The sequence below is a fragment of the Egretta garzetta genome, unplaced genomic scaffold (genome assembly GCF_000687185.1).
Source record: "Egretta garzetta isolate BGI_Z169 unplaced genomic scaffold, ASM68718v1 scaffold5, whole genome shotgun sequence".
NCBI lineage: Eukaryota > Metazoa > Chordata > Aves > Pelecaniformes > Ardeidae > Egretta > Egretta garzetta.
The window spans coordinates 1,940,495-1,947,663 of NW_009259707.1; the positions used below are offsets into that span (position 1 = coordinate 1,940,495).

Genomic DNA, 7,169 nt, shown 5'->3' on the forward strand with positions numbered 1-7,169 from the left:
CGTTCTCCCCCCGCCGGCCCTGCGGAAGAGGGGAGCGATAGAGTGGCTTGTTGGCACCTGGCATCCAGCCAAGGTCAAACCACCACAACAGTTTTGTCAGCGAAGCTTAATGTCTGCCCCGTGTGATGTCATCAACCCGGCAACAGTCGAGCTTAAGCAGCGCATCTCTCTCTCCCTGGAGGAGAGCAGAGGAAGGAGAGCGGCGTGCCCCACGCTGAGGGAGTCCCTGTGACCAGAAAGAAATTCACCATTTTCCTCAGCATTTTATCACCTCAGGTCAATGCATAAGGCAAAAGCAAAGACAAAACTTTTTCTCTGCTGTGCCTGGACCATGAAAGTGACTCAGAGCCTGCTTGAGAGCTGATTTAAAGGCGTGCTCTGCAGGATGAGTTTTAAGGCTGACTCAGAGGCTGGTGGTTCCACGGTGTTCCACGCTGATTTATCATAGCTGGAAACTAACACCGCCCCTGCAGTCAACCAGTGCCATTTTGCAATCTTCAGGGCACGTCCCAAAGCAAAAAGGTTAGCTTATGCACAGAAAACTAAAAATTAAGCCATACGTTCTCAGTGTGTTTGCAAGACGCCGGAGTAAATAGCCTGCTGTGGCACCTTGCACCTGTGAAGAGGGCCGTGAAAAATGCAGGCCAGTTAGTTTCTGCATTGGGAGGCACCAGCCTCCTGTGTCAATTCTCAGCTAAGCATGAAGCCCAGCAAAGCTGAGCGTCGGGAAGAAGCCAGCTTTTCCTGAGGTGTTAAATTTACAAAAAAGAATGAGAACAACTACAGAGTAGCTGAGGAGCTGCGAACGCCGGTGACGCATCGGATGAGGGTGTTACTATTGTTCCTGTTCTGAAAGGAAGGGGAACAGACGGAGGCATGTGTTTCATTTTGAGTGAAGCTCATTCCTCAATGTCAGATAAAAATAATTTTTTTTTTACTGCTAATACACAGTGGCACAGCAGATGAGAGCTGCAGATTAATGCTAGGCATTAGCTATTATTTTGGTTTTATTGTAGTGAAAAGTATTTACCCCAAATCTGACTGAGCTCCTTCTCAGGAGTGACTTTGTCTTGATTTTTGCAACAATAAGGAAGCCAACTATGAAAAAAACCCCAACCCATAGGGTGACTACCAGCTGTCAACTAATGATCCACCCCCCAAGACTGATTTGACTTTGCCCCCTTGCATTTTTTTTGTTCAGTGGTGGCAGCTGTGGAACAGTAGGCAGTGGGAAACAAACGAAAGGTTCTCAGTGTTCAGACAAATCTAATACCTCACATGTGACTGAACATGGAGGAAGGACCTTTAAGAAACTGTCTCCAGTTCCCTGCCCTGGTGCTCCTGAATCATTGCACAGCCTTTCCGGTTCCTGCTGCTAAGAAACTGCCTGCCTCGCCTCAAAACTGTCCTGAGAGAACCTTCCCCTTGTAGGCGGATCATCCCACGCTGATCTTACCTCAAAAGAGGTGATAAACCAGATCAAAAGCAAACCCCATATTGAGAAACAAGTTAAGCATTCAGAAATATTTCCTTCACAGCTGAAAGAGACAGCTACTGCAAGGAAGGAGTGACTTTTAGACAGCTTGCTCTGTTCCTGTGATGTGCAAGCACCTGGGTTTATTCTTGCTAATCAACTTTTTCTCAGCAGTGAGCCTTTGCTTTTTGTCTCAGCCCACCCACAGCAGTGTGGCTGTCTCAGGAGCCTTTGATGCTGCAGAATACACAGGTCTCAATAACTGCTTGGAGCACTTTGAGAATATAAACCCAGCCTTAATTGCCTGTCTATCTCTGGATGCCAGGTTGTCACCACAGGTAACTGTGAATGTGATTCTGTTCTTGAGACATGTGGAGGCACTCAAAGCTCTGTGCTGAGTTAATGTGGTTTCGGACCCATATCTTTCCCCCAGCTTCCATACTCTTGCTCTTCAGGATGTGTTCCATGTGTAAGGACAACGTCAAAATGCACTTTCAGTCTCTGTTATAGCCTGCTCCAGTGATCATGGCACAGTCAGATGATGTCATGGAAGTCAAGGACCTCAGTGAAAGTCTGCAGATAATAAAGCAGCAAGACAGGTGCTGCTGCTGAGGTGTTTCCATAAAAATTGAAAAGGTAAGGGGAAGGAGAAAAAAGTTAAGATTTTGCTTCAGCATTAGCACTTTTCAAATGGAGCTCTCTCTCTTTTTCAACATCAGCTCAAACTAGACTTTGGAAATTAAGTCCTCATCTTGGAGCAGGCAATAGCACTTTTTCCTTCTGATTTCAGGGAGGTTTCACGGCTTGCCTGAGATCTTTCCCTCAAACTCCAGGAGTAGATTCATTCCTTGTTTAAGAACTTCAGGTTAGATGAACCAGACCAAGAATCATCTCAGGCTGCGGAAAACTTGGAATATATTTGGTTGTTACATTCAGCTTTTCCCTCCATAACAATATAAGGCTGCTCTTGATAAATACTAAGGGTAGGCTCCAGCATACACTGAACAAGGAAAGATAAAGGGAGTTTATTTGCTTTAGAATAGTGTAATGGACATCATGAAGAAAGGAAATTGAGAACAACCTCTAACACATAATGTAATAAGAAAAGTTACAGTGTTTTCATGAACTATGCATATTTTCCTAATTTCTTACTGCAAAACACTTTTAAAACTTCCAGATGTGCCATTATCAAACTTCAGAGTCAACAGCTATCTGCACAGAAACATTAGGAAGTTCACTTTTGTGTACTGAAAATTCCATCTACAGGAACAAGGGATCTTAACTGGATTTAGGCATTTTAGAAGTGTTAGAATTGGCCTCGGTCCTCATGATACAAAATTTGTTATCTATTTTGGCATGTAGCTGAGCTGGGGATTTAACAAGAAGTCCACAAAAACTGTAATTGCAATGACCACTTGTTTTCAAGGGGATCTGTCATGAAAATGTTATTTGCAAATGGTCTCCTCCTTTATATTGTTTTCAAGATCATGAAATCCTTTCCTCTTCTTGTGCCTCTTTTCTCCCCCTCTACCCCCTGCCAAATGTTTGAGTAGTATTCTTGTAAACAGATTGCAATACCTTTAGCAACTCTGCAGCATACAAATTAACACCCAGTGTGTCCTCAGAAGAACACAAGCAACTTCAATAAGCAAATGTTTATCTGTTCTTCCTATCTAGCAATATATTATGTTGATTGCAAACACTTCCACCCCAAGAGTCCGGTGATATTGTTTGGACAAGCCTTGAATGCCCTTCTCCCAAAGACACATCTATAGGACTTGGTAGTCACAGTGGTCAAGAATGCCTGACAGACCCTGGAGAAAATACAATTTAAAAATAATATCTGTCTTACCTGTTTATTCATTAGTATGTAGATGATGGGATTGCAAACTGTGCTGCTTTTTGCTAGGATGGAAGGTATGATGCTTGCAACTGGAGTCACCACACCTGGCTTGCCGAATGTTGCAAGTAATGCTATAACTCCATAGGGAATCCAACACACGAGATAACAGATAACTGTTGTGATCACCATGAACAGTACGTGGTATTCTCTTTTGCGGGCAGCATTCTTGTGGATTTTTCCAACCTAGAGGAAGGTGAAAAAAAAAAATAGAATGTAAGAAGCTGAGCTGTGGATCGATTGCTTTAATAATCTGGGACTATTGCTCTTGGAACAGCAATGATCATCAAAATTGTAGTTCCAGAAGCAAACCAAACCCGAAACCAAAAGTGAGTGAATGCAGTGGGAAGACTTTCATTGCCTCCACCAGACACCAGAAGAAGCCCTGCAGACATCATGCTTCATGCAAGCATAAACCAGAGAGTCTCAGGGGAGGCTGGAGCAAAAGCAGAAAGATGATGAAATTAACATCTAGTTCTTCATAGCTAGTAGGTCATCTCCAGGTGCTTTTCAGGTATAGCATTTTGTATAATTGTACAATGTTTTCACTCAAGTTATTCCAGCACATAGGATTTGCTTGAGATGGAGAAGCATTACAAAGCACAAGTGACCAACAGAAGCATTTTCTGTTTGGGGTGTGGAAACAGCAGAGCAACGCTAGGACTGGGCTTAGTACCTCTGTCCTTCGCTGTTTTCAAGGCTTGGCTAGACAAAACCTCAGCTGGCCTGGTGTGGTGTTGGCAATGGTCACACTCGGAGTCGGGCACTAAAGAAGCCTTGCAAACAACACCTGATGAAGTTTTAAGCATTAGGATTCATCCTTTCTAGACTATTTCTTCCAGGTAGTTTACCATTTTGATAAAAGGGCCTCAATCCTGATAATAATCAAAACCATGGGTTTTGTGCTCTTAAAAAGTGTGCCAAAGACTGACATAGTTCAGCTATTTAATTGGACTTTTGAGGAAATGGAGTAGAACTGGGTAAACAGGAAGCACAGATTTAAATGACCAGTTTCAAAGTGATGGTACAACAGCCCATCTTGCTATCATGAATTTACCAGTAGTTACAGGCTGTAGGCAAACCCAGCTCTGCTGTGGAAGTGTTTAAAGTACAGTCTGTGCTTCAAAATGTACTCTCCTTTGATCTGTTCTGGACTGAAGCATCATGCCCTTTTGGAGTCCACAGCTCTAAGATGGAGGTTAAACATTAAAGTAAGAGCCGGATTTTATTTTTCTTAGGAAAGATTCAAAAGCATTAACTCCAGAATAGCAGGGCTGGTCTCCCTAAGTATCTTTGCAGCCAACAGAGAAAATCAAACTCTGCAAGGAGGCTAATTTTGGAGCCAGTCTCTCTCCACTGACTCTAGATGGAGCCTCAGCACACTGGTCTCCCGAGGTTATGGTTAATTCCTCAACCTTCCCCCAGTGGGTGTTTAGCAAACCCAGATATGCCAGCAGGATTTCAGGAAGTATGCAAATGTTTAAAGTATATTGATTGAGTCTTGTACTCGTCCAAATGTTATTTATGTCCACTTTAACATCTTTTTGCCTCCTGAATGTGGTACTTCAGAGTAAACTCAAGGGAACTAAGCCCCTGTCAAGCTACAAACATAAATAAGTAATAATGCAGCAATGCACCCAAACTTCACCTAACACAGAAGAAAGCTGGAAACGAATGGGTTTAAGCTGACACAGGAGAACACTGATGTGCACAACTCTGTAAATGAATAGAACACAGTTATAGGTGGAAGGTGCTAATTACCCGAGTCAAATGTTGTCTCCTGTTGCCTGGCATACAACTTGCACATGCCAATGCAGTGGAAATAAATAGTCAGAGCTTTACCTACCTCTTTGTGGTGTGGGTGCTTTGCATAACATATGTGTTTATGTATCAGACTGTGAGTTAAAAACATATATAGTAATTGAATAAGTACATACGGAAAGCCAAATGATATGATGACACTGTTCGTTTTCAGTTAATTATGATTCTAGCTGTCTAGAGTGGTTGGTTCTATCTGGAATTTCAGTAGAAATGTTCCTGTTGAAAGTAAATAAAACACACACCAACTTAGCCTGCTGAAAAATAACAACTATTTTTCCTGTGTAGGTTTCCAATGATTTTCTGCAAAAAGGCAATTACAAAATAAAATCCATCCTTTCTGAGAACACTGGGGACTATTCCTTTTTTTGCAAGAACAGGACTTGTTTATCTCATAATTACTTTAGCTTGAAAAAAAGATTAATAATAGATAATGGTCCAATCCTGGATTGCTTATTTAAACTAAATTTTTCATGAGTAATGGGAATTTTCTGTGTCTGAAGAATCCAGGATTCCATGTTGGCTAGAGCTATGTTGCAATTTAATATTAACCGAGGAATGCAAAGCCCCAGCTAGCCACAGCATCCACAGCTAAAGATCTTCAATAAAGGCAGAGGCATCAGTCAGCACACTTTCCCTCTGTGTTTAGGTAGTATCTCTGTCCTGAAGAGTTTGCAAGAGTTTACCCTCTGCACAGAAAAACATATAGATCAGAAAGAAGGGAAGGAAAGATATGTAAAACTGAAGTGACTAGGGGTGTGATTTTGGTATGTATCCTTCTATTTTCACATCTTTAGCTTGTCTCCTTAGGAAGGGAAGCCTGCATTGCCACTGTGTCTGGGTCAATATGTTAATAAATTTGTCTGTTGGTCCCAATATCTTCCTTGTAAATTTGACTGAGTTTTTGAAACTTACTAGGTGGACAGAGGTCTTTGACACTGAATTCTTCACGTCACTAGAGCAGAAGGATCCTTATTAGTTCTCATCAAGAAAAAAAAGTACAATGTGGAATGAACTCAAATTGGACACCAGAGAACCCACTCTAGTTTAGGTTCTGTTTTGATTTTTTTTGGTATTTTTTTCCTCTCATCTTCCTCTTCTGATAATTAAAAAGGAGAAAGCTCTGATCACAGCTGTTCCTGAAATAGGACATTCATGATGTGTCCCCAGTATCTATTAAGGGTGATGTTCCACTGCAGTCTTCTATAATTGAGTTTAAAACCTTATTTGTCATGAGACAAACCTATTGGAAGCAAACTTAGTTAGCTGTCATGCTCACAGAGTCTTTCACTTCCATGTTTACACCAACATAGCCAATTGTTTTGGTTTTTATGTGCCTCATACTATAATTCTATAATATAATTTACTTATAGTCCAGATCCTGGGAATGAGCAAATTAGAACTTCAGGGAGTTTTTGAAAGTACTTTTTTTTTTACCAAAAGTACATTTCTATTCTCACTGTTGCAGAGAAAAGATTAAAAGTATGGAATTGAAGTAGGAAATGCGAGCAATGGACCAGAAGTGAGAAAGGATCATAAAGCATGTCCTTCCTTAATGGGTCTAAATCCCAGGCGACCTGGATGTCCCAGCTTTCCAGAGGGGACAAGAATGGTATGATGAGTCCAAAGGACACATGACCCCTAGGCATTCCTTGCAATGAACTCCAAATCTACTTGATGCTTCTCTCAATTTTTATTTGATGGCCAGAGCTGCCGTAGCTGGTAACTATATTTTATGCTTAGGTAACTCATCTGCTTCCTCAGTGTCAGTAAGCTCACTTTTTCTTGGTGTTCTGGCCATCAGAAAATCGCAGCATCAAAGTTAGTGCTTTAATTAGATCTGCCCAAGGATGGAGATGGCATGCTGATGGAGATGGCATGCTGATGGAGAGGGCATGCTGAAGTTTTGCTTGGCTTGATGCACAGGACATGTGAGGTGCTGGCGTTGCGCTTGCACAACTGAAGGGGTGGGAAAGA

At 41.8% G+C, this 7,169-nt stretch overlaps 1 protein-coding gene across 1 annotated transcript in view; it reads right to left on the bottom strand.

Moving 5' to 3' along the window:
- LOC104126395 (pinopsin) overlaps window positions 1-7,169 on the bottom strand; it is a 90,429-nt gene that overhangs the window by 23,482 nt on the left and 59,778 nt on the right. The window contains exon 3 of the mRNA XM_035894382.1: window positions 3,327-3,560. Within this exon, the coding sequence (XP_035750275.1) occupies window positions 3,327-3,560 (234 nt within the window). The remainder of the gene's footprint in view (window positions 1-3,326; window positions 3,561-7,169) is intronic.